At 39.0% G+C, this 24068-nt stretch overlaps 1 protein-coding gene across 18 annotated transcripts in view; it reads left to right on the top strand.

Moving 5' to 3' along the window:
- The window catches only part of HERC1 (HECT and RLD domain containing E3 ubiquitin protein ligase family member 1), a 109770-nt gene that overhangs the window by 63012 nt on the left and 22690 nt on the right, over nucleotides 1-24068 (top strand). For 7 of the 18 annotated variants that reach the window (XM_056345415.1, XM_056345416.1, XM_056345417.1 and 4 more), the window contains 22 exons: nucleotides 462-655; nucleotides 2465-2620; nucleotides 2854-2960; nucleotides 3203-3313; nucleotides 3395-3571; nucleotides 4538-4777; nucleotides 4977-5060; nucleotides 6116-6636; nucleotides 8764-9539; nucleotides 10622-10820; nucleotides 11717-11877; nucleotides 13433-13549; nucleotides 13718-13949; nucleotides 15098-15222; nucleotides 15529-15749; nucleotides 16964-17232; nucleotides 17737-17789; nucleotides 18995-19234; nucleotides 19854-20028; nucleotides 20740-21010; nucleotides 21841-22054; nucleotides 22737-22996. In XM_056345415.1, the coding sequence (XP_056201390.1) occupies nucleotides 462-655; nucleotides 2465-2620; nucleotides 2854-2960; nucleotides 3203-3313; nucleotides 3395-3571; nucleotides 4538-4777; nucleotides 4977-5060; nucleotides 6116-6636; nucleotides 8764-9539; nucleotides 10622-10820; nucleotides 11717-11877; nucleotides 13433-13549; nucleotides 13718-13949; nucleotides 15098-15222; nucleotides 15529-15749; nucleotides 16964-17232; nucleotides 17737-17789; nucleotides 18995-19234; nucleotides 19854-20028; nucleotides 20740-21010; nucleotides 21841-22054; nucleotides 22737-22996 (4903 nt within the window). The remainder of the gene's footprint in view (nucleotides 1-461; nucleotides 656-2464; nucleotides 2621-2853; nucleotides 2961-3202; nucleotides 3314-3394; nucleotides 3572-4537; nucleotides 4778-4976; nucleotides 5061-6115; nucleotides 6637-8763; nucleotides 9540-10621; nucleotides 10821-11716; nucleotides 11878-13432; nucleotides 13550-13717; nucleotides 13950-15097; nucleotides 15223-15528; nucleotides 15750-16963; nucleotides 17233-17736; nucleotides 17790-18994; nucleotides 19235-19853; nucleotides 20029-20739; nucleotides 21011-21840; nucleotides 22055-22736; nucleotides 22997-24068) is intronic. The other 11 variants (XM_056345427.1, XM_056345433.1, XM_056345419.1 and 8 more) reach the window with 10 other exon arrangements.

Here is a 24068-nt window from a genome sequence, read left to right on the forward strand (position 1 = left end):
AAGAGTATTATTTGATATTTAGTACATGCATCTTCATTTCAGAGTTCATACACCATGTTGCATTTACCTGTCAAATCTGTTATGTAACAAAAAACAACCAATAACCCCACACCCAAAAAACCCCACCAAACACAACACCCCATCTTTGGAAGTTTCCATGGGATTATGTTTCATTGACTGAGTTGTTCTTTTTTTCCCCTAGAAAGTACTGGAAATGTATCTTTTGATTCCAAAGATTGGACAGTTTTAAAATGTCTGAAAAGGAGGGTTCAGATAAGAATAATCTGCCAAGCGTATGGTGGAGGAGGAGGAAAAGTAACCTGCTGCAGTAGAATGAATTAGAATTAGTGCTGCATTAAGCCCAGTTGTCACTTGCTCTGAGTTTACTGTTGTGTCTTTTTGTTATTGTTCCTTGGATCACCTCTCAAATACTCTTTATTTTTACTTCTCTGTGTTTATAGAACCTATGCTGACAAACTGAGCCCAAAGGTGGTCCAGTCTTTGCTGGATTTGTTATGCAGTCAGCTGAAGAATTTGTTATCACAGGCTGGTGTGATGCTTATGGCTTCCTTTGGAGAAGGGGAAGGTGAGGAAGATGAAGTAGAATCAAAAAAGGCAGATTCAAATGTGGATAATGAGAAGAGAGACTTCAGAGGTAATTATCTTGCATCATTTCTCTTACAATTTTGAAATACCAGAAAACATAATAGAAGAAACCACTGAATGCTGAGGCCCTCACCCACTGTGCTCTATTTTGATTATTGTTGGGTAATTCTTAACTCTGTAAATCAGATTAAATAAAGTCATCAAGTAATGCTGTGCTTGGTTCAGATTCATGCAGACTTGATCCATGAAGCAGTTTAAAAGTAGGAGCAGGTTGAGAATAAGAATTACTCCATTTGGTTTAGAATGAGGAGAAGAACACTTTTCCTCAAAAAATGAGTTAGTGCAAGTACTGTCTTTCATAAACGTTGTCATAAGAATTTAATTATCTAAATTTTAAACTGCAAATAAATACAGCTTAATTCAGGAAATTGTACTTGCTTTGTATTATAGAGTTCTGCATTTTGAGTGGATGGCAAGAGGTTGACCCTACCCTGTCATATTAAAAAATCTGCCACAAAATGTATTCTAAAGTGTTAATATCTTCACATAATTTGCAGTCCCTTAATGAGCATTTTGAATTTTTGTGGAACTTGTGTGTTTGAAGGAATTTTTAATTGTAGCTTGGTTTTAGGTGTACATTTGGTTTTGGTTGTGCTTATAATGATGTTCACTTATAAATAATGCAACGACTGATGAAATCATAAGGTAATTAATTAGAAATTAGGATATAAGGTCTTGCCACAAACATTTTCTTGTTAAAGCTGCCTTGGAATACGAGTTAAGGTGTGAGGAAGTACAGTATTTTGCATCAAAATTCCCCATAAAACAAAAACATACTTAGAAACCAGTGATTACATTTTCTCTAACAGGGACTTTTATAAATAATCCTGTGTGTCAACTGTGTATAGCAAGGTTTTGGTAGTGGGAAAGTGCTGCAGGGGTGGCTTCTGTGCAGAGAAAGGAGAAGCTTACCCCTCTGTCAGCCAGAACCTATTCCAGCCAGCTCCAAAACAGAGCTGGGGGGGCTGCCTCTGTGGGAACGTCTTAAGAAAGGGTAAAAAAATGCAGCTGTGTGAGAGGGAGTGGGAGAAATGCCCGAGGAACAGCTTTGCAGGCAGCCAGGGCAGTGCAGAAGGAGGGGGAGGATGAGGAGGAGCAGATTCCCCAGTGGCAGCTGGTGGGGAAGGCCTTGGGGCAGCAGGCTGTGCCCCCAGCCGCACCAGGGCCTCTGCCTGAGCAGGGGCTGTGCCTGGAAGGAAGCTGCAGCCTGCAGAGTCCGTGCAGGAGCTGTGGCAACCCACGCTGGGGCAGTCTGTTCCTGAAGGGCTGGAAAAGGATCCACGGTGGAGCATTCTTGGAGAAGTGCAGCCCATGGGAAGGACCCGTTAGGGAGCAGGACTAGTGGAGACAGTTTTACAGAATGGCCACAACCCCCTTTCATTCCCAGTCCCCCTGTTCTGCGTGGGGGTAGGGAGGTGAAAGAGTTAAGGAGTAAAGTCGAGCCTAGGAAGAAGGGGTGGTTGGGGGAAAGGTGTTCTGATTTTGTCCTCTGTTTTTCACTGGCGATAAATTGAATTAATCTTCCCCAAGTTGAGTCTGTTTTGCCCGTGATGATAAAAGATGAGTGACCTCCCTGCCTGTATCTTGACCCACAAGCTTTTAATAATTTTCTCGCTGTGTCTTGCTGGGGAGCAGAAGTGGGAGAGCAGCTTGGTGGGCGCCTGTCAGCCAGCCAAGGTCTACAGTCAGCCATCATGTCATAACTGATCGTTGTATTTTTACTTAGAGAAGAGTTTGTTGCCAGTAACAAGGACTGCTAATAAGGTTGTAAATGAAAACTTTTAACTAAACTTTCTAGCTGCCCTCCGGAAGCAACATGCAGCGGAATTGCACTTGGGAGACTTTCTTGTTTTCCTACGTAGAGTTGTGTCTTCAAAAGCAATTCAGTCAAAAATGGCATCTCCGAAGTGGACAGAAGTACTTCTTAACATTGCTTCTCAGAAGTGTTGCTCAGGTATGGTCTTTTCGAAATGTGCTCAGTTGTTACCTGCATTTCCGTAGCATGGTTCCTAAAAATAGGTCCTGTTAGAACATGTGTGACATAGTGAACATCTGAAACTAATTTCAGTAGACATACACAAGTTACACTTTGGAGAATTGGGCACTGGTGGCATGCAGCTGGCATCGTAGGTGTATGCCTGATGCAGAAGTCATTTTCAGATTATTAGTGTATTGTTCCATCTTTAGGAGTTCCCTTGGTTGGCAATTTGAGGACAAGACTTCTTGCACTTCATGTACTAGAAGCTGTACTGCCTGCTTGTGAATCTGGTGTTGAAGACGATCAAATGGCTCAGGTCTTTATATTTTGTTATAAGCTTTTACACCTGTTTCTTCAAAAAGTCTCATTAAACTTTTAAATGTTTCATAGGTTTGTTCAGAGTCCGAATCAAGTGAGGCTCAGTGTAAGATACTTGCTTATCTAAGAGCACTAAATATTTTGACATATCTACCTGCAAAGCAAAGTATAACAATATGATATTACTTGTTGTCTTCATCTTGGATTTCAAATTATCTGAATTATATTCTAACACCCCAGGTTGTTGAACGATTATTCTCGCTTCTGTCTGACTGCATGTGGGAGACTCCAATAGCTCAGGCTAAACATGCAATTCAAATAAAGGAGAAAGAACAAGAGATGAAGCTACAGGTAACGATGCTTGTACCTTCTCTCTTGACTGAGTGCAGCTGAGTTACATGTACCACAGACATTTTGTCCTGTTTCTGATAGAAGCAAGGAGAGTCTGAAGATGAAGATGAGAATCTTCCCATACAGGAAGTGTCCTTTGACCCTGAGAAAGCTCAGTGCTGCATAGTGGAGAATGGGCAGATTCTAACTCATGGAAGTGGAGGGAAAGGATATGGCTTAGCATCCACTGGAGTTACTTCTGGGTGTTACCAGTGGAAGGTAGGTTGCATAAGTGTATTTCTCAACTTCTCTTAGTTTGTTTTGGAAATATAATATGATTTATAACCAACAGTTACCTATGTTTTTCCCCTTCTGACAACATTCTTGAGTAAATGACATTTTGGCAGTGTTAGTTTTGTGGTTGGACTCGATCTTAAGGGTCTTTTCCAACCTAGATTGTGCTACAGTTTTCTGATTGCCAATCCAAAGTGAAGTGTATGGCTGCTTTTGCGCACTGCCGTTTGTGTATTTCAGTACACAGACTGGAGACAGAATATGTGTTGTGTACTTGTAGAGGTGATGGTACGTGCCCCTGAGATCCAGAATCAGCACATATGTGTATTGTCTTGCAAAAGTTACCTGCTGCTATATGTAGATTTTGAATTTTTTTCTTTGTAACGGCACTTCATAAAACATTTGTTTTTCCTGCAAAAAGATGCATCAGCCTGACTGACAAGACCAGCTTTTAATACATCATCTGGAGTGATTTTTTTTTTTTATTTTGTTTTTTTTAGGACTATAGATACATACACAGTTGTAGTCCTTGTTAGTACAGTCTTGGAACATAGCACTCTTACTTCTTTTGTTACTTGGATCTGTGTGAATCACTGTGAACATTAGGAGTAAAGCTTACTTATTTCTGTAATACTGTTTTTAGCTCTTGTAACCCAGCTTCTGGGTGTGTATGTTTTGAGTGAGAAAAACACCTCATCTTTGTGTATTTACGTACAGTTTTCTTAATTACTAGTAGGTTAAGTTTTAAAGACTTAATGACTGACCTTATACACCAAGATGTCATTTTAGAGGTAGGGCATGATTTTAGCTTATTAGTTTTCATTCATTAAAAGCTTCTGAGTAAAACAGGTAAAAGTGTACATAAATATGCATAAGGTAAATTTTCAGTGCTTTATTGTGTTGAAATACATATTCTTGACTTTTTTCCATTTGTTTTGTTTTGCCTGCTAGTTCTACATTGTGAAGGAGAATCGAGGCAATGAAGGCACATGTGTAGGAGTGTCTCGCTGGCCGGTACATGATTTTAACCATCGCACTACCTCAGATATGTGGCTATATAGAGCCTACAGTGGTAACCTCTATCACAATGGAGAACAAACTCTGACTCTGTCCAGCTTTACTCAAGGAGATTTCATCACATGCGTATTAGATATGGAAGCAAGAACTATTTCCTTTGGTAAAAATGGAGAGGTATTTAACAGCAGTTGTTTTTTTTGGTGTTTTTTGCAACAGTAGTTTGGCATGGGTATTTTAGATAAAGCTGAGTGTGATAGTTCAGACTTGTGAAACTTTTGGTACTTGCAAGGATTACAATACAGGTACAACTTTGTCATGTTTCATATTGTTGGTTGTCAGTGTTCTGAGTGTCTTGTCTTGTTTTTTTAACTAGGAACCAAAACTAGCTTTTGAAGATGTGGATGCTGCAGAGTTATACCCTTGTGTTATGTTCTATAGCAGTAATCCAGGAGAGAAGGTAATTTAAATGTTCATCCTCATAGGTGTACTGGTTTTGGCTGAGATAAAGTCAGCATCCTTCACAACAGCCTGTGGTACTGTGTTGTGGATTTCAGTGTTGGTAATGCGGTGGTTTAGCTATTGCTGAACAACGTTTATGCAGCACCAAAGCTTTCTCACTCTGTTCCTCTGAGCCAGTAGATTGGGGGTATGCAAGAGGCTGGGAGGGAGTGCAGCTGGTCCGCTCGCTTAAAGTGACCGAAAGGGTATTACATACGATGTAATGTCACACGCAGCAATAAAACTGCGAGGAAGTTTGCCAGGAGTTTCTGTTGCTCAGGGACTGCCTGGGTATCAGTCAGCTGGTGGTGAGCGATTGTATTTTGCATCACTTTCTTTCAATTTTATTTTGTCTTTTTCTCTTATTTATGAAACTTTCTTTCTTTCAACCCATGGGTTTTCTCACTTTTGCCCTTCTGATTCTCTTCACCATCGGGGGTGTGTGATGATCAAGTGGCTGTGTGGGACTTAGCAGCCTTAGTGGGGTTAACTCTTAACAAGAGGTCATAAATTTTCCTTTTCCTTCTGTTCAGTGTCAGTGTTAGGATGTTGGGTTTTTTGGGGGGTGGAGGTGGTAGCTGACAAGTGCTGAGAATGTTATGGCATGTGTAGTGCTATGTCACTCGCCCACTAGCTAGACTTTTCATAAATTTATATATCATGTAGTCCAATCTATTGTACATTGTATTGTATTTTATTATGTACAATTAATTTACTACAGATTTAATATTCTACACACAAAATTGCATTCCCCAGAAACCAGGGAGAATGCTGTATTAGGAATTCCAGGTAGCCATACCTGAGAAACCATGAACTGTTGTAATTTCAGCCTCCTTGAGTTTGAAGGGGTGCAGGTTTTGATCAGTGTTAAGGTGGATTTCCTAGGGATCCCAAGCCAAAAAAAGACCATACTGGTAGTTTTCTCTATTCAGCAGGAGACTCCTGTATTTATAAAATGAGCTGCTTCAGGTATGTTGAGAAGGTAACATTTAAACTGTTCTCTTTAACACTTAGGTGAAAATCTGTGATATGCAGATGCGTGGTACACCAAGAGATTTGCTACCTGGTGACCCCATCTGTAGTCCCGTAGCTGCAGTGCTGGCAGAAGCCACTATCCAACTCATTCGTATCCTTCATCGCACAGACCGTTGGACACACTGCATCAATAAAAAAATGATGGAAAGACTGAATAAAATCAAAACGTGTCTTAAAGAAGCAGGCCAAAAGCTGAAGAAAAGTCGCTCAATTCAAAGTCGAGAAGAGAACGAGGTGAGAGAGGAGAAAGAAAATAAAGAGGAGGAGAAAAGCAAACACAGTAGGCATGGTCTGGCTGACCTTTCGGAACTGCAGCTGAAGATGCTTTGTGTGGAAGTGTGGCCTGTTCTAGCAGTAATTGGTGGAGTTGATGCTGGTCTTAGAGTTGGAGGTCGATGTGTACACAAGCAAACGGGACGTCATGCCACCTTGCTTGGAGTAGTGAAGGAAGGCAGCACATCTGCCAAGGTCCAATGGGATGAAGCAGAGATTACTATCAGGTATGCTCATTTCCTACATTTTTCACCATCTAGTAGTGTTTTGTGCTTGGAAGTCTTCAGAAGGTAACATACGTTGAATATCAGGGTCATGCTGATCAATTATTTTATCAGATTTCAAAGTCTGGCTTTTTAAAACAAACAGATATTAAAAGTTAAATTTTTATGATATCCAGTAAATAAAATTACTTGTATATCAAAAATAATTTGATAGTTTTGAATTGATAAGCATTATGAGACTCCTTAGATTTAGCCTCTAGGTTTTGGAGTTGGGATGTGACCAGGTTGCCAGTTTTTCTAGATCTGAAATAAGCATTGCTTGGTTTAGGATCGGTATGTATTGGCTAACTGAAACATTATTGCTCTCTTAATTTACTACAGCTTCTTGGTTATGTCTGTAAAGAGCAGTTTTTTACTGGGGGTTAGTGCCCACTTTTGTTGTAAATGGTGAGCATGGTTCTGAAGAGAGACCTGATTTGGTTTATCAGAGTTGTGAACATGTATCCTTGCTGCATTGTCCTTCCCTTCTTACGGGATGGGGAGATGCTCTGTGGGACCTGAGGAGCGGTTAAGGTCAGGAGAGGGGAGGATTCTCTCTTCTTAATGGTGGGTTGGATGATGGTTTTCAAATTAATGCAGCCTTGAAGTGTAGCGTTTGTTCGTTCACTGACCTGCCTTGGAGAACTAAAGGAGTGCCCCTGTCATAGATGTTAACACTCCAGAGCTGCTGCTGTGCAGTGGTGGGGAGCACTGGGGAGGAGGCTGGAAGGAGGTGCGGGCACTGGTTTCCGCCTCCCTTGCAGCTGTGCCTTGGAGGGGAGCTCTGAACTGAAGCTAGTGGCTTCTCTGGGCGCTCTGGTGCTCTCACAGGAAATGTCTATGGTTTTGTGTGGAAAAGACGATTCGTTAAATTTCTTAAACTCCTTCTGGCTATAGCTGAATAGTAATCTTCTGGAGAAATTGAGCAATAATTATTTTTTTCTGCCACCACTTACAAATATATTCTGAAACAACTGAGGTCAGTTCACCTGTTGAAACTGTTGCAACATTATGCCTATTTTGTCTTTATGCAAAGGCTGTTGTCACTTTAACTAAATAAACTGGAGTGCCATTGCTTGTCAGATTTAGTTCTGGATACAAATTCTTTCAAGTACGCTCATGTGACAATATAGCCTTAAATTAAGTGTGCCCCTAAAATAATTTTAAGTAAAATTTGAGTGAAGTGGCACAGTGATTGAACATAGGCAAGCTCTTAGGAATTCATTGAAGTAAGTTCAGAATGTACCGTCTCGATTAAAATCAGGCTAAAGCTTGCTTTCATTTTTAGGTAGAAGTTCACATTGTAAGATGGGAAAACATTGTGGGATAATAAAAGGAAGATTTAAAAGTCCTTTATCTGCTGGATGTATGGAGAATACAAATGTATGGAAATATAGGCTGGTGAATTTTTGTCCTGCTTAGAGTGAAAATGAGTCAAGTCTAACCGTCCTAAATATTACAAAAATTATCACTGAATATAGATGGACAGATAGACAGACATACATTATGTGTGTCTGTTGGGTTTTCTGACCTGTGTTTTTAAAAAGTCACTGTCCTTTCCAGGTAATCTGTCCTGCCATAACCAGAGACAGAATTATCGTAAGCTATCAGTAATGTGCTCCTTGTGATGAGTAGTTGAACAGGAATGTGAGGGCATTGAAAGCTTTTCTTTAATGTGAAAAAAGTTCAGGAGTGTTTTCATTCTATGGTTTTGTACCTGTTCACAAATTCAGTTTGGGTATGATGGTAGAATTTGGCTTAAGGTAGTTTTTCTTAGTAGAAGTCTGTTACATATTCCTAAACAATACGGCAGAAACCTCAGCACAGAATTGATAGCTTCTGTGATGTTTCTGGGTTTTAATGCTTGTTGTTGAAAACCTGTGCACGCTTTGTTGCCTTTACTTTGATACCATATCTCCCCATTTTCTGATCATAACCTCATTTTCCTCTGTTTGCATTTAATTTTTAGAATTGGTTTGTTCATTTTATTAAATATATTTTACATCTTGCTTTGCCTACATTATTTCCTGTACTTTCCTCCTGTCTCTCCCTCACTTGCTTTTTCCTGTGTCATTCTGATCTTTATTAAAGCTTCCCAACTTTTTGGTCGCCTAGTGATACTCCATTGTATAATCTGGAGCCCTGCGAACCACTGCCTTTTGATGTTGCAAGATTTCGTGGGCTGACAGCTACTGTGTTACTGGACCTTACCTATCTGACTGGCATTCATGAAGATACAGGAAAGCAAAGCACCAAGAGACACGAGAAAAAACACAGACATGAATCTGAAGATAAAGGGGAAGTGGACCAGAAAACGGAAGGTGATGTTGGATCAGATACACGATTAGGACAAAGTGCTGATGATAACAAAGGACATAGCTCGACAAGCTCTAAGTCGGAAAATGAAATCGCTTCCTTTTCTTTAGAACCGTCAGCACTCGGTATGGAATCCCAACACCAACCTGCTGAAGGAAGAAAAAAGAATCATGAACATACTCCAAGAAATCATGATATAGTGCAGTCAGAAATCAGAGCAGTACAGCTGTCTTATCTTTATCTGGGCGCTATGAAATCACTTAGTGTTCTTCTTAGTTGTAGTAAATATGCTGAGCTACTGTTAATACCAAAAGTCCTGGCAGAAAATGGTCACAACTCTGATTGTGCTAGTTCTCCAGTTGTTCACGAAGACGTTGAAATGCGTGCTGCCTTGCAGTTCCTGATGCGACACATGGTGAAACGGGCAGTCATGCGTTCCCCAATTAAAAGAGCTCTGGGACTGGCAGATCTGGAACGAGCACAAGCCATGATCTACAAATTAGTGGTTCACGGGCTGCTGGAGGATCAGTTTGGTGGAAGACTTAAACAAGGTACCATTTCAAAATTATGGAAGTATAGTGCTAAATTATGTTATTATTTCCATTAAAATCAATACTAACAATGATAATACAAATAACAATCTTGTAATTTTGTAGTGGTTATACTTTGGAAGAATTTAATTGAACAGAGAAATTTTACAAAGATGCTTTACTGTTTTGTAGATACAATACTGACATTTTTGCCTTTTCCCCAATCCCTTATTTTAATAAAAAATGAAAGCATATCAGCCAATCAGAAATATAAGAGTTTCTTCTTAAAAATGAGCAGTTCTGTAGATACTTTTCAGAAGGATTTCTGTGTGACGTAAATATCATATTCACCATTCATTGTTGTTAAACATGATTGTATATGGTCATAGTAACAGGTGATGTTGAGCATGTGTATGTTCCAGGTGTAAGTAACCTGTGTTCCTGTCTGTGAAAATCTCTAAATCATTTGTGGGGTTTTGGTTTTGAGGTTTTGTTTTCTGAGGTTTTTTTTCTGAGATATTTGGCACTGCCCTAACAGAAGCTGACGAGAAAATACGTATCATTCTTTTTCTTCTTAAAAATATATGTATTACACTCTGCATCTTCAGGGAAATGATTTGAAAGGGTTTAAAGAAAGAAAAAAAAATCTAAAATGTTAAAGCTTATTAATGTGCTATCTGGTTCTTTACTGTCTTAAGGACTTCTTATAAACCAACCAAAAACATTTTAAAATGTTACTTACACTGCTGAGTTAGAAATAGCTTTGCCTAAGAGAATAGTCTTAGCTGTTACAATCATAAATCTAAATCTCATAAGATCTAGCATAAGTAAATGGCTTCTGTCACCACCTGGAAAGACTTCACCACTTACTGTGTATGTGCCTCAGTACCCTGTGTTGACAGCAGCAGGAGCAGATAGGCTGATTTCCTCATGTACGTCCATGAGTTACTGGCAGCAGTATTTGTATGGTGTCCATTTCTGTGCATCCCTTTCTTTGGGGGGGAATTTAAAATTATAGTTATCTTTGAAAGTTTAGCCACAGCTACTGTTTTGCTCTATGCAATTGTATTAATGTTCCTGTCATGTCCTTTTTTCTGTTGCAGAAGTAGATCAACAAGTAGAAGAAGGTGACCAGTCTCAGCAAGCCCAAACACCAGTTACAACCAGCCCTTCTGCTTCTAGCACAACGTCTTTCATGAGCAGCTCTCTGGAGGATACTACCACTGCCACTACTCCAGTAACTGATACGGAAACAGTTCCAGCTTCAGAATCACCTGGTGTTATGCCTCTCAGTCTCCTTAGGTAAAATACCTTTATTCTCGGCATATATGATTTTGTGGGTGTAAGGAACTAGTTGTGTGGTTTATATACAATATATGTCTTTAGCTGTGTAAGCCTTTGAAAATGTTAACATTTGTTGTCAAGAACTGCCTCTGCAGAAGATAAGAGTTTAATTTGTTACTTTGCCTTGCAGGATATGTGTTACTAGAAATAAAAACCTGCGAAGTTTTTAATCTACACTGTATATATATGTAACGTCTGAGTTCTTCAAGACAGGAGAAAACACCTTCCTTCAGTTCTTGTGTTTATTTGATATATTTTAAATTACAAATCTGTGAAATTCGTGTTTTTAATGAATAGTTGTTGAATCTCAAACCAGAGTATATCTTAATTTGTAGGTAACATATCCTGCAAGCTAAGACCTTGTTTGATCCTACCCTCACATACTGAAATGGAAGGAAGATAAAGCTAGTTAATCTGCAGAGGCTATTTGTCATGCGGAAGGAAATCTGCTTTACATCAAATGGAGTCCTGTTCTAAGTTTGTTAATTCTGTTGATGTATCTGACCTCTGTTCTTAGGGGTTTTGCAGATGCAATTTGACAAAAGCCAGAACAATGTCTTACTACAGGGACAGTAAAATATTCACCTGATTTGTTAGTTGGGCTGAGTTCTGAACACAGTGAGGAAACGGGAAGAGCGTTTACATCTTTTATAGGCAAAGGTGGTAGGAATGAGCTGAGCTGATGTTTCTTCTGCTCACCCCAGTGTATGTATTGCACCTTACCCTCAGAAAACTCAACTGTTGTACAGTATGACTTGCCAAGTGCACTCTAATTTATACGTCAGATTTCTTGTCAGACCTTTTTCAGCATAGTTCTTTTTAATATAAATGTTTATTGTTCTTTTTTTTTAAAGGCAAATGTTCTCCAGTTACCCTACTACAACTGTACTTCCAGCACGACGTGCTCAGACGCCTCCAATATCTTCTTTACCAACATCTCCTTCAGATGAAGTTGGAAGGAGACAAAGTTTGACTTCTCCTGATTCCCAGTCTGCGAGGCCTGCCAATCGTACAGGTAAGCTTGTAGTTGATACAGATAGAAATGTGGACAAATCAGTAAATTCACAGTTCAGTGTAGTTTCCTAAGACATTGAAAACCAACAGGATTTCTTTTTAATGCAACCTAGCATGCAAAGCTTTATTGAAAACTTTCAAATTACTGTCTTAGGACAAAAAGCTGTAGATTGCCTAGCTGTAGACTTTATCAAGCAAATTACTTTTTAAAAGCTGTGGAATGGATTACAAACTACATACATAAAATGAGAACACAGTATGATTGGTAATTACTTCAGGATGTTAACCTGCTTTGGGCTTATTTCTTGGTTGTGTGCCACTCTTCAGTGCACTAATTTTCTAGCTTTTGTTAGATCACATACCACACAAAACCCAAGAATTGGTGTATTTTATGACACGTACACCAGTACGGCTCCTTCCAATTAATCTTGTTTAATGAGATAGAAGGGGCTGTCCAACCTTCAAGGGCTCCTCGTGCTGCTGTCTGGAATCGCGTGAAAGTAATGCGAGGCTTCTGTTCATAGGTTTATTACCACCTGCACTGTAGTGCTCAAAACAGAAACTTGCTCTGTTCCAGCATACATGCAGAATGGAATAGCTAGGAGGCTGAGAAAACATGAGAATCTTGAGTCTAAAGAGCACCAATGAGGATTGTGATGCAGAGGAGATAATACTAAAAAGAAAAAGACAAGTTCATACATAGGCATTTTGTATTAAATTAATGGAAGAGACTGAGTTAAAAGTATGTTTTCCAGATTTCATACTTGGTGCTGAGAAACAAAGACATTGCTTTAAAATTCCTGAGAGATAAAACTTTTTATGCTTGCTCTTATCTCCATGGTATTAGTTGGGTCTTTTGATTGCTTCATTTATTACATAGCAACTTGTCTGCTGGGTTTCGCATCTCACTCTCTCTTTGTTGTGTTGTTTTGTTTTGTTTTTTAAACGAAGTGATTTGTGTTTAGTCACGATACTGCCTTTACAGCAGTGTTTTTTAGTACATTGTTGATGCCTTCGTTGATCAAACCCCACTTTTATGGCAAATGATAAGGAAACTTTGAGTTTTGGTCAGTAAGTGACCTCTTTAGAGTCCCTTTAAAGACACTGCACAGAAATATAGCCATTGTCTGCAAAGACATTTTTCAGGTATGTCACCAGCTTGGTTGAGTTACCTGAAGAGGTATGTGTATTGATGTAATTTCCTAACACATGGAATTCTTGATGATTCGGACAGGGCTAATTTCATCTGGTCTACCTAAATATAAATCAAATAGATAATTTGGTACAGTTTTAAATAGAAGTCAACTTCTTATAAATATCTGTAAAGAAATAGTTCTTCTAATATCATCTGTATTCTGCTTAATTAAACAGGGGCTTACAGAATATATGTTACCAATGGGCGTGAACAGTCTAGTTTCATTACAGAAAGCATCCTACTTTGTGGATAGTAGTAGAGGGGAAAGTTGTTAAAGGCAATTATTCCCTTATTTGAAGGTCTTGTAAATAACACTGAAGAAGGATTTATGCAGTTAACATTTAACATTTTCTGTCTTAAGCTTTGTCTGATCCAAGCAGCCGACTTTCAACATCCCCTCCTCCTCCTGCCATTGCTGTTCCATTGTTAGAAATGGGATTCTCCCTCAGGCAAATTGCAAAAGCTATGGAAGCTACAGGTAATCTATTGCTATAATATCAGTTTAAACTGAAAATATTGATCAACATGAAACACTTTTTTCCAATGGAATACTTAGGTTTTAAGTTCTGTAACCATTTGTGGGGGAGTTATTTTTTCACCATCGATGATACGATACAATTCTAAAGTGTAATTTTCCTGTTTTCAGGTGCCAGAGGAGAAGCAGATGCACAGAATATTACAGTGCTGGCCATGTGGATGATAGAGCACCCTGGAAATGAAGATGATGAGGAACCCCAGTCAGAAGGGACTGCAGATTCACGACATGGGACAATAGTCTCTGGAAGTGGTGGAAAATCTGTTGATCGTTGTTATTGTCAGTCACCAGGTGACATCCCTTCTGCTGATGCCACTGAAATGGAGGAAGGGTTTAGTGAAAGGTAAAATGTGGTTTCCTTCTGATTGCTTGTAATCTGTTTCTGAAACTGAAAATCTCACAACTTCGTTGTTGCTGACAGAACATTACATTGTAATGCCACTTTTGAATTTTGTTACAACATGAGTAAAAGCAAAGATGCAATTAAATTAAGTGTACACAGTGCATTAGTTTTCCAGTGCTGTTTGTGCACAGAACCAGGGAAGAATGTAACTCAGCACCCTTCCCTCAAAAAAAAAAAAAAAGGAAGGAGGAATGAAAAAAATGAGAGCATATAGCTTTTCATTTTACCTAAAAGACTTTAGCAATAAAGCAAAATTTCATTACTTGAATGTTTTTTTTTTCCTTCAGTGTTTTCATGAACAGTTATTTTTCTGCATTTTTTTTTTAAATTAATTATTGGTTTGTCCAGAGAGGATGACACTGAATTGAAGTTTGCATGCTCAGTCACCTTCACAGCCTAAGATCTGAACTATCTATTAAACGAGGAGGAAAGGTGGTGGGTTTTCTTTTCTTTTGTTTTTAATCCTGAAAGTAGTGGTTATATTTTTAAGTGACACCTATTAGGAATCATACCAGCTGTTTTTTTGATAGGGAGGATGACAATTACAAGATGTATTTTGAGAACATTTTTGTTGAGATTCCTTGATACTGAGATACCATTTTTAAGTTTCCTGTTACTTTGCCTCAGGTAAAGTGTAGATCCACTGAGAACTCACAGATTTTGGTTGGGAGAAATAAACTTAAGTAACAGGTGTTACTAGGTAACTTTAAATTCATGTTTTGGAAAACATTTTGGGCAAAAGGGGGAATGGCTGAAGCAGCAACAACAGAAATGTTGATTTTATTTATTTTAAAAAGAAGAAACCCAAATCAAGCTGTAGTTAACGCTGACAGCATAAAATGAGTATCAAATAGGTGTTGACATTGCTGCATCTGATTAGTTTGAGGTAAATCTCACAGTCAAAAAGACAGTAAGTATGTGCTGCAGTGGAACTGAAAATTCTGAAATTCCAAATGCCCTTTTTTTCTTTTTGTGAAAGAAAGGAAAAAAAATACCAGTAAACATGATCTCAGTATTTTTCCTTACTTTACTGTATGTGGCTGTTTAAACCTTAGTTTGATTTGCATGTAAATTACAAATTCTTGCAGCCCTGATAATATGGATCATGTGGATAACGCAGCTTCTGCGAGCGGACCTCCTTCTAGAAGTCGGTCTGCTGTAACGAGAAGACACAAATTTGATTTAGCTGCCCGAACATTGCTAGCACGTGCTGGTAAGTATACTGAAAGATTTCCAAGGTCTCTGCTTATCAAGTAAATGAAGAGGAGGGGGACTGGTATTTACCACAAAAGTTACAAAACTCTTTTTCATATGTGTATCAGTGCATATTTAACTTAAGTGTTTTATGTGGTAATAAGTAGATTTATGTTTGGTGGAAGAGTTAAAAACAAAGCAAAAGGAAGTTGAAAGTACAGTCATCTTTATTACATGCAAAATAAACTGCTTTATTTTTCCTTTTTTCCTTTTTTCTTTTTTTTTCTTTTTTTCTTTTTTCTTTTTTCTTTCTTTTTCACTTGAGCGGGCTTATACCGCTCTGTACAGGCCCACCGGAATCAGAGTCGAAGAGAAGGGATATCTTTGCAGCAAGATCCAGGGGCGCTTTATGACTTCAACTTGGATGAGGAGTTAGAAATTGACCTTGATGATGAAGCAATGGAAGCTATGTTTGGGCAAGACCTGGCTAGTGATAATGATATTCTGGGAATGTGGATCCCAGAGGTATTGGATTGGCCTACCTGGGTGTGTGTGACTGCAGCGGGGGCTGCTTTAACTTACTGCTTTTGGCATCTTTGTATTTTAAAATCTAAAGTAACATGCATATATGCTTATAGCCTGTTTGAAAATACCTTACTAAATACGAGCAATGCTTAAAATCCTCTTGTGTTCTGTAGCTTCACTTTTAGATTAAAAATAGTGCTTTCTTGTGGTTCTTGCTTTGCACTTCCGTATGTACATAGATATTTTCCTCCCTCCTCTGAAAGATGAGAACAGAACTAATATAGTTGTTGTTTTGATGATATCACTCACAAATCAAGTAGGTGGTCCAGGTTGCTTAGCTGTGTGAGGTAACACACAGAGTGGGAAATGTTTATTCTGTTTAAAATAAAACCACCACCAATAATATCTGATCTGTAGCAACATAATTTGCACTTAAATCATTTTTTCTTAATTCAATAATGTATTTCATTCTCTGGGAAGGATATGGTGACAGTCCTGACTCAGTTGTTGTGTGGCCCACTAAAAATATGTTTGAGGTGAAGAGGAAATATATTAAGAGCAGCTTGTTAATTTTTGTATTATCCATGTCAAATTAGACAAGCAACTTACAAGACTAAGCTTGTGTCATCTAATTATGATGTTACCTGACCAATATGGAAGCGCGTTTCGGTGTGCATATTGAGCTTTTCAGAGAGCTTGTTTCACTGGAACATCACAATGAAATGACTGACTTAGGACAGAAGTGTAATTCTGGAAAAATTGAACTTTATATCCAGACAAAACCTTGGAATTTATTGACACAAATTATAGTTATTGTTGCTCAGTAAATGTGAAGTCCGATGGCCTGAAAAAAAAAGGATTATTTTTCCTGTGTTGAGTCTAGTCTTAGTCAAGTTCTGAGGAGAACCAGCTAACTTAGATAACAAGGAATGTGAACTAGCAGAGTTATATGTGAAAAGTTATAAGTCAGGAATTTTGAGTCAGATCTGAAATGAAATAGGAAAATCTCATCCTCTGAAACTTTACTTCAAAATGTTTTTCCTGTTCTGACATGACCTGCTCTTCATTATGGCATAAATTGCCTATTTCTGCTTTGCTTTTGTGCAAGGTAACCACTGATACCACTCTTTGTAACAGAAATGGGCAGGAACATCCACTTAAGAATACTGACATATTTTGTATCTAATATGAATATATTTATTCTGTAAAAATAACGTGAAAATCTTACTATGCAGCATGTTTGTGAATCCGAAGACAGAGAAGAAGTAGTGGTTTGTGAACTATGTGAATCGAGCGTTGTCAGCTTCAATCAACACATGAAAAGAAACCACCCAGGCTGTGGTCGCAGTGCAAATCGCCAGGGCTATCGAAGCAATGGCTCCTACGTAGACGGCTGGTTTGGTGGTGAATGTGGAAGTGGAAATCCTTACTATTTGTTGTGCGGCATCTGCAGAGAGAAATACCTAGCCCTGAAAAGTAAATCTAAAACATCAGCTTCTGAAAGGTACAGAAATACTCTGCGTAAAGAAAGGAAACATCTTAAAAATGCTTACTAGCATTAACATTTTAAGAATTTGATTGAAGAAATCAAAATTCCTAGCAGAAATTGTCTTTATTTCAACTGAGGATTAAAATAATTCTCTGTATTCAACAAAGTCATATTTAGGAAAAAGGTTATCTTGATATTGCTATTTTTTAAATGAAATCCAAGGAATTACTTTTGTGGATGTTGGCAAATCTTGTTGACTTTTTAAAACTTCCTTTCTCAATTCTAGCTGACAATTCCAGTATTTTTTACGGACCTTTCTCACATTAGTACTGCAAAATGCTTCCTCCCTCCACAGACACTTTAGAAGGCCTTTTAATTCTCTATTACTAGCCATTTCCAGAAATCGTATCTATATTGACCTAACAATAAAGTAACTTAATAGTAAAGTTTAAAATTATTATGTATATATGTAAAATATTGGAGCCATTTGGTTATTTTCTTTGTTGCTTTTTCATACAGGTACAAAGGCCAGGCTCCTGATTTAATAGGTAAACAGGACAGTGTTTATGAAGGTATGTTTGTAAGTTGCTGAAGATACTAAATATTTTGCACTTGTACAATGTTTTATTTTTCCGTAAAGTACCTCCATGCAAATAAACCCATTATGAAACTGTGCATGAAGGTATACTTTAAAATCTTCTTCAGACTAGTTGTTGAATTTTAATATTTTTTTTAGTTCAAATGGGAAAAAAAATCAGTGGCACTTTTTCCTGTGTCTTTCATCTAAGTAGCTGAAATGGCGAATACCTGACTTTGGATGATAAGGTATTGTGGGTGCATGTTATATGCAGAACTGCACATACAAAGCCTTATGTTGCAATACATTTCTTCAGAGTAATGTAGGAGAATTACCTTAAGTTAGAGTCTTAAAAATCTGCCGTTAGGCTTATTCTTACTTGTTCTGCCTTTGTGCTATCGAAGAATGGCTCCTGAGGATGGCTTTCACATTAAACTATTTCTAGTGACTGTGGAAAGCCTTTGCCACACGATTCTTTGATTCTGGGCCTTTCTGTAGCTTATGTGATGGCAATCGTATGATTTGTCACATTTGTCTACTTAAGACTAAATGAGTGCTCCAGAATTTAACAGCCAGTCCATCTTCCAGTAAATAAAACTTGTTCAGGTTCTACTGTATGGGGAGTGAGATAGAGTGGGAGGGATCAGTAAATATAAGTTGTCCTCTAAGTGGTTGGGAAGTGAATAAAATGCCTAACTGAGTTGCAATTACAGTGATGTTTCTTTTTTTTCCTTTCCCCCTGCCCTTCCCCCCCAGGAAGGAAAAGCAAAAGCCTGGGTGTACTATTATAACTTAAGAACTCATGCATATTCTTTGATAAAATATGAAGATCAGAAATGTCTAGTATCTGTCTTTACCTTTCAGCCCTTTGGCATATGCACCCATTACCATGCTTTAAAGCACAACCATACGTCTATGCTTTTCACTATGTTACAGGTTTTGGAGTTGTCTTGTGCTAGGTGTGATGACCTCTCATTTCTGTGTTTTTAAAAAAAACAGCTAGTTTGATACTTTAGAGAATCTTCCATGAAACTTCTCTGCAGTAGAAATTAAGATCAAGTTTAATGGATGGGGCAAGAGCAGGATTTTGGTTTTCTGATTCATTATGTTGCGTCTATGTCAACATCAGAAGATGGTTTAATCCACGTTTTATACCCTGTATTGGTTTTTTTTATTAACTGGAATTACTTGATATTTTAGCTTTTGTAACCAAGTCTAATTACATTTCTGCAACTCCAGAAGACTGGGACATGTTAGATGTAGATGAAGATGAAAAGCTGACAGGAGAAGAGGAGTTTGAATTACTGGCTGGACCTCTTGGCTTAAATGATCGGCGTATTGTGCCTGAACCTGTACAGTTCCCTGACAGCGACCCTCTGGGGGCTTCAGTTGCAATGGTGACAGCCACCAACAGCATGGAAGAAACATTGATGCAAATAGGTACATTTGAATTGGGTTTCATTCAGAGAACAAGTACCTCCCCTTTGGTGTGGTTTTGTAGGGGCAGTGCAGAAACATTTTGACAGTCTTTCCTGCCTCCCACCACGAGCAAGTGACAACAGGTTCTAAATTGTCCTTTTATTATAGGAGAGTTAGAGAGAGGAGTGTGAGGCACTTTTATTGGCGGAAGGTATAAAGCTTTTATTTACTAAAAAACGTGTGACTGTGGTCCTACAATGAATGCCAGTAGCATGTTGTGCAGAACTCAGAGATGGATTCCTGGATTTAAGTTGGGATTTACTGACCAGCCTATTGAAATGCCAGATGATTACTTAAGTTTGTAGGCCCCTCTAATGGAAGAGGGAAGCAGAGGAATTAATATTAACTTGAGTATCATCAAGTTGTGGTCATCAGGCTGAAAATAATAATTAAATTACGGAGTGTATTTCAGGAGTGTATTTTCCTTGCAGTCATTATCACTATAGTTCTGTATGTGTGAAATGTTGAAGAACGAATGAGTAATGTTCAAACTTAGGCCAAATTTGCTTCTGGGCTTATTACTATATGGTAATATTTTGCTTTTCTTTAAATACTAATGCAAATTATCATTATTTCTAAGGCTGTCACGGCTCTATAGAAAAAAGTTCTTCTGGCAGGATAACCTTAGGAGAACAAGCAGCTGCCCTAGTAAATCCACATGACCGTGTTATGGCTCTGAGAAGAGTGACTGCTGCCGCCCAAGTCCTTCTTGCAAGAACTATGGTTATGAGAGCACTCTCACTTCTGTCTGTCAGGTTTGTGGCATCCTTGGCAACACTTGAACATTTTCATTTGGAGCCAGTTACCAAGTTATGTTCGATAGGGATGCAGTTTTAAGCTATTTGGGAAAGCAATTCTAATTTTACGTACTCGTATCATACTATTAAGAGAAAAAGTTCTGTTGATTTTGTTCTTTTGAGCCCGGTCTTGAAACTTCTACATCTTATATGGCAAGTGGATTCCAGCAGTGTCAGCCGTTCAGAAAGTAAAGATGCTATGTTTGTCAGTGAGTTTTTGTGCAAGGGAAGTATTAGATGTAAGCATTGGAAGAAAGAAGGTGAAGTGCAGGGGTTAATGGGATATGAGGATTTAGAAACTGGCCTTGTACAAGATACCTATGTGACTATGAAGACGTCACAGAGGTCTGGCATGTACATGTGCATATTGTCATAGCGTAACTCTAAACATGAATTATCCATGTAACTTTGTTTGGAGTGATTCCACGTAAACTCATGGATTTTTGCTAGGGCAAGTCTATTATGTGTTTTTGTCTTCAGCTTAAAAGAAAAGGAGTGGAGGGGGCTACAGCTTCATTTTCTTTCCTCCCCTTGCCCCTGCATAGTAACGATGTCCAGCTAATCAAACAGGCAGTGTTTACTCATGTTTTGGTAATAGTTTTATCCAAACTTACCTTTCTTTCAAAATGTACTCATAAAACCAGGATTATTTATGTTTGGTTTTGGCAGTGGTTCCAGTTGTAGCCTGGCAGCTGGTCTTGAATCCTTGGGATTAACAGATATCAGAACTTTGGTTCGGTTAATGTGCCTCGCTGCAGCAGGGAGAGCAGGCCTCTCCACAAGTCCATCCACTGTGTCAAGTTCAACAGAGCGATCTAGAGGAATACACAGCAAAACAAGCAAGCCTATATCTTGCCTTGCCTATCTGAGTACAGCAGTGGGCTGTTTGGCATCAAACACTCCTAGTGCTGCAAAGCTGCTGGTACAGTTATGTACACAGGTAGGACTGTTACTTCAACATAAATATTTATATTAAAAGACTTACACATGAGATGCAACAATCCTTTTTTTAACATACTGGTAATTTGTGCTCTTCTGAGCTGTGATCAGACTGGCCTCAGTTTGAGGATCTCCTTAGAGTTCTTGTTTAGGGCTTTGCACAAGAGTATGTTTTATTGTTGGTAAAAAATCGAGCAACTACTTTTTTTTTTTTTTTTTTTCCTGAGTACTCTTCAAGTGGAAAAAATAGATGTGCTTTTTGTATTGACAGAGTGTTCTCTTAAAGTTTTGGCTTTTCCAATTGAGTCAATTCTGTGTGGAGCACAGATTATATTTAGAAAGAGATGATTACAGCTGTGGACATGCAGCAGGATTTCATATTTATCAGGAAACTTCTAAGCAATCAGAGTAATTAAACTCTTCTGTTCTTCTGAGTTTGAAATATAATTGTGGAGAAATAGGAGTGTTTGATGGGATGATGGATTTTATTGTGGTTATTGCTTTTTATGGTACCACCAGGTGCATAAAAAAGGTCTTCTATAAGCTCCATAGTTCTTACTGGTATTCTTGGTTACTTGATGCTTTTCTTTAAAAAAAAAATATCTCTGGATCTGAATAGTTGTTTCCATTAAGTCTAGGTCTTCCCCAGGACGGAAGACATAAATTCCGTATTGTACATGAAAATAAAAGTGGTTGGGAGCTGAGGATTTCCAAAAAAAAACCCTTGAAAATACTGAAAACACTGCATGATTTGTTGAACTGAAAATATTTTCCAAAATTGACTTTTCTGTTTGGTCTGGTTACTTATTGTCCTTAATAATTTATTTTTAGAATTTGATTTCTGCAGCAACTGGTGTAAACTTGACAACAGTTGATGATCCAATTCAGCGAAAATTTTTGCCGAGTTTTTTAAGAGGAATTGCGGAAGAAAACAAACTTGTTACATCTCCAAATTTTGTGGTTACTCAGGCGCTTGTAGCATTGTTGGCAGACAAAGGGGCCAAACTCAGGCCAAACTATGATAAAGCAGAAATTGAAAAGAAAGGTATGATACAGCTTTGTTTTAAAATGTTAATTATTGAATCTTCAATTCCTTGTTTGTATTTGAGAGACTTGCTGAATAATGTATAAGTAAATATACTCTCAAAACAGTTTAGTAAACAAATTTTACTTAGAAATATGGTCACGCTACATAAGGGCATCTTTTCCACTTTGGAAAAAAAAAAAATGAATGTATGTGTCTTCAAAGGCATGTAGCCAAGACTTTCCAACCTGATGAAAGTAAGGGGAGTGACAGCTGGTTACTGCCACCAGCCCCTGGCTGGGCCGTCGCGAGCTGGGCCGTGGGAGCTCAGGGGCCAGAAGGAGCTGCTCGGCCTCAGCACCAGGCTGTTCCTTGGTAAAGGGAGGGGAGGACACAGCAGTGACAGCAGTTTATCTCTGTCAGAGGAAGCATTTTCCTGTTCAGAAAGTACTTGGTTTTTGACCAGCCATTTTCCATATGGTTGGAATAAGGCTGCTCATAATTCTCTTCTTAGGGTTTGGGGTGAAATTTTAAAGGGAGTTGTTTTTCTGTTTGTATCGGAAGAGTTTTTCTAGCAGTTAATATGAGCGCAGCATTCTTATGGGTTTTTTTCTCTTTTTCTGGAAATTATGGCTAATTCTGTGTTCGTTTGTGTAATTCTGTTTGGTACTCATCTAGGCATCATCTCACTGTTTTGTTTAAGCAGGTTTAATTGCCCATTTGTATGCCCATCCTTCCTATGATCCTTCTGCTGTAGGCCCTCTGGAGCTGGCTAATGCACTAGCAGCTTGCTGCCTCTCTTCAAGGTTATCTTCACAACATAGGCAGTGGGCTGCTCAGCAGCTGGTGAGAACTCTTGCAGCACACGATCGAGATAATCAAACTGTTCCTCAGACCCTCGCTGATATGGGGGGAGACTTACGAAAATGTTCCTTCATAAAACTAGAGGCTCATCAGAACAGGGTAAGCATGATTTCTCCCAGAATTGCACAAATTCTAATGCTTGCTTTTGTAGAATACAGAAAAAGTAAAATATTATTTTACAAGTATACTGGCCAAAATGATTTCCCACAAGAAGTTAATTTTTGGTGAAGTGAGCTATTGCTGGAGGGTACCTCTAATGCAGAAAAACGCTTAGCTTTGAAGCTTCAGTTAGAGGGGACATGAAAGTGTTCTTACAGTACATGAAGTCAGCATAATCACCTTCAATCTTTTCTTAGACTAGATTTTAATTTGCATTAATTGGTCTGTCACAGTAGTTAAAGTCTTTGTCCCCTATTCTGTGCAATAGTGGCCTGTGGAGCATGGGTCTGAACAAAGTATAGCACCCCGACAGAGCATGCTTAATTACGGTGCACAATACTGTAGAAGCAGAAAAATCATAGAATGGTTTGGGTGGGAAGGGGCCTTAAAGACCATCTAGTCCCAACCCCCGCCCTGGGCAGGGACATCCCCCCCCCAGCCCAGGCTGCCCCCAGCCCCATCCAGCCTGGCCTTGGGCACTGCCAGGGATGGGGCACCCACAGCTGCTCTGGGCAGCCTGGGCCAGCGCCTCGCCGCCCTCACGGGGAAGAATTTCTTCCTCATATCTGATCTAAATCTGCCCTCTCTGAGTTTAAAACCATTCCCCCTTGTCCTCTCGCTGCAGGCCCTTCTAAAAAGCCCGTCCCCATCTTTCTTGGAAGCCCCCTTTAAGTACTGAAAGGCCACTGTAATGTCTCCCCGGAGCCTTCTCCTCTCCGGGCTGAACCACCCCAACTCTCTCAGCCGGTCCCCACAGGAGGGGTCTCCAGCTCTCTGACCATCTTCGGGCCCCTCCTCTGGACTCAGCCTAACAGGTCCATGGCCTTATGTCGGGGGCCCGGGAGCTGAACGCAGCATGCCAGGTGGGGTCTTGCCAGAGAGGAGCAGAGGGGGACAGTCACCTCCCTCAGCTTGCCAGCCACGCTGCTTTTCTTGAAGCCCAGGATACGGTTGGCTTTGTCTTGTTTAATTGTTTACAGTGTGTCCCATTACTTAATGTTTGCTTAATATT

Source organism: Falco biarmicus, chromosome 7 (genome assembly GCF_023638135.1).
Source record: "Falco biarmicus isolate bFalBia1 chromosome 7, bFalBia1.pri, whole genome shotgun sequence".
NCBI classification, from domain to species: Eukaryota; Metazoa; Chordata; class Aves; order Falconiformes; family Falconidae; genus Falco; species Falco biarmicus.